Source organism: Eurypyga helias, unplaced genomic scaffold (assembly GCF_000690775.1).
Source record: "Eurypyga helias isolate BGI_N326 unplaced genomic scaffold, ASM69077v1 scaffold29230, whole genome shotgun sequence".
NCBI lineage: Eukaryota > Metazoa > Chordata > Aves > Eurypygiformes > Eurypygidae > Eurypyga > Eurypyga helias.
In genome coordinates, this window is record NW_010225494.1 from 1 (window position 1) to 200 (window position 200).

Genomic DNA, 200 nt, shown 5'->3' on the forward strand with positions numbered 1-200 from the left:
GAGCTGGAGCTGGGCCGCGGGGCACTGCTGGTGCGGGAGCGCATGGACCGCGAGGCGCTCTGCGAGCTGAGCCCCGCCTGCTTTCTCAGCCTGGAGTTGGTCATCGAGCAGCCCATCGAGGTGCACAATGTGGAAGTGGAGGTGCTGGACATCAACGACAATGCGCCACGCTTCCCCCGCCAGGATTACCGGCTGGAGAT

The 200-nt window shown here is 65.5% G+C and overlaps 1 protein-coding gene across 1 annotated transcript in view; it reads left to right on the forward strand.

Moving 5' to 3' along the window:
* Positions 1-6: 6 nt before the first annotated feature.
* The window catches only part of LOC104508128 (protocadherin alpha-C2-like), a 48,383-nt gene continuing 48,189 nt past the window's right edge, over positions 7-200 (forward strand). The window contains 2 exon segments of the mRNA XM_010149647.1: positions 7-198; position 200. The exon segment at position 200 is cut by the window's right edge and continues 2,084 nt beyond it. Coding sequence (XP_010147949.1) covers positions 43-198; position 200 — 157 coding nt within the window. The 5' untranslated portion in view covers positions 7-42.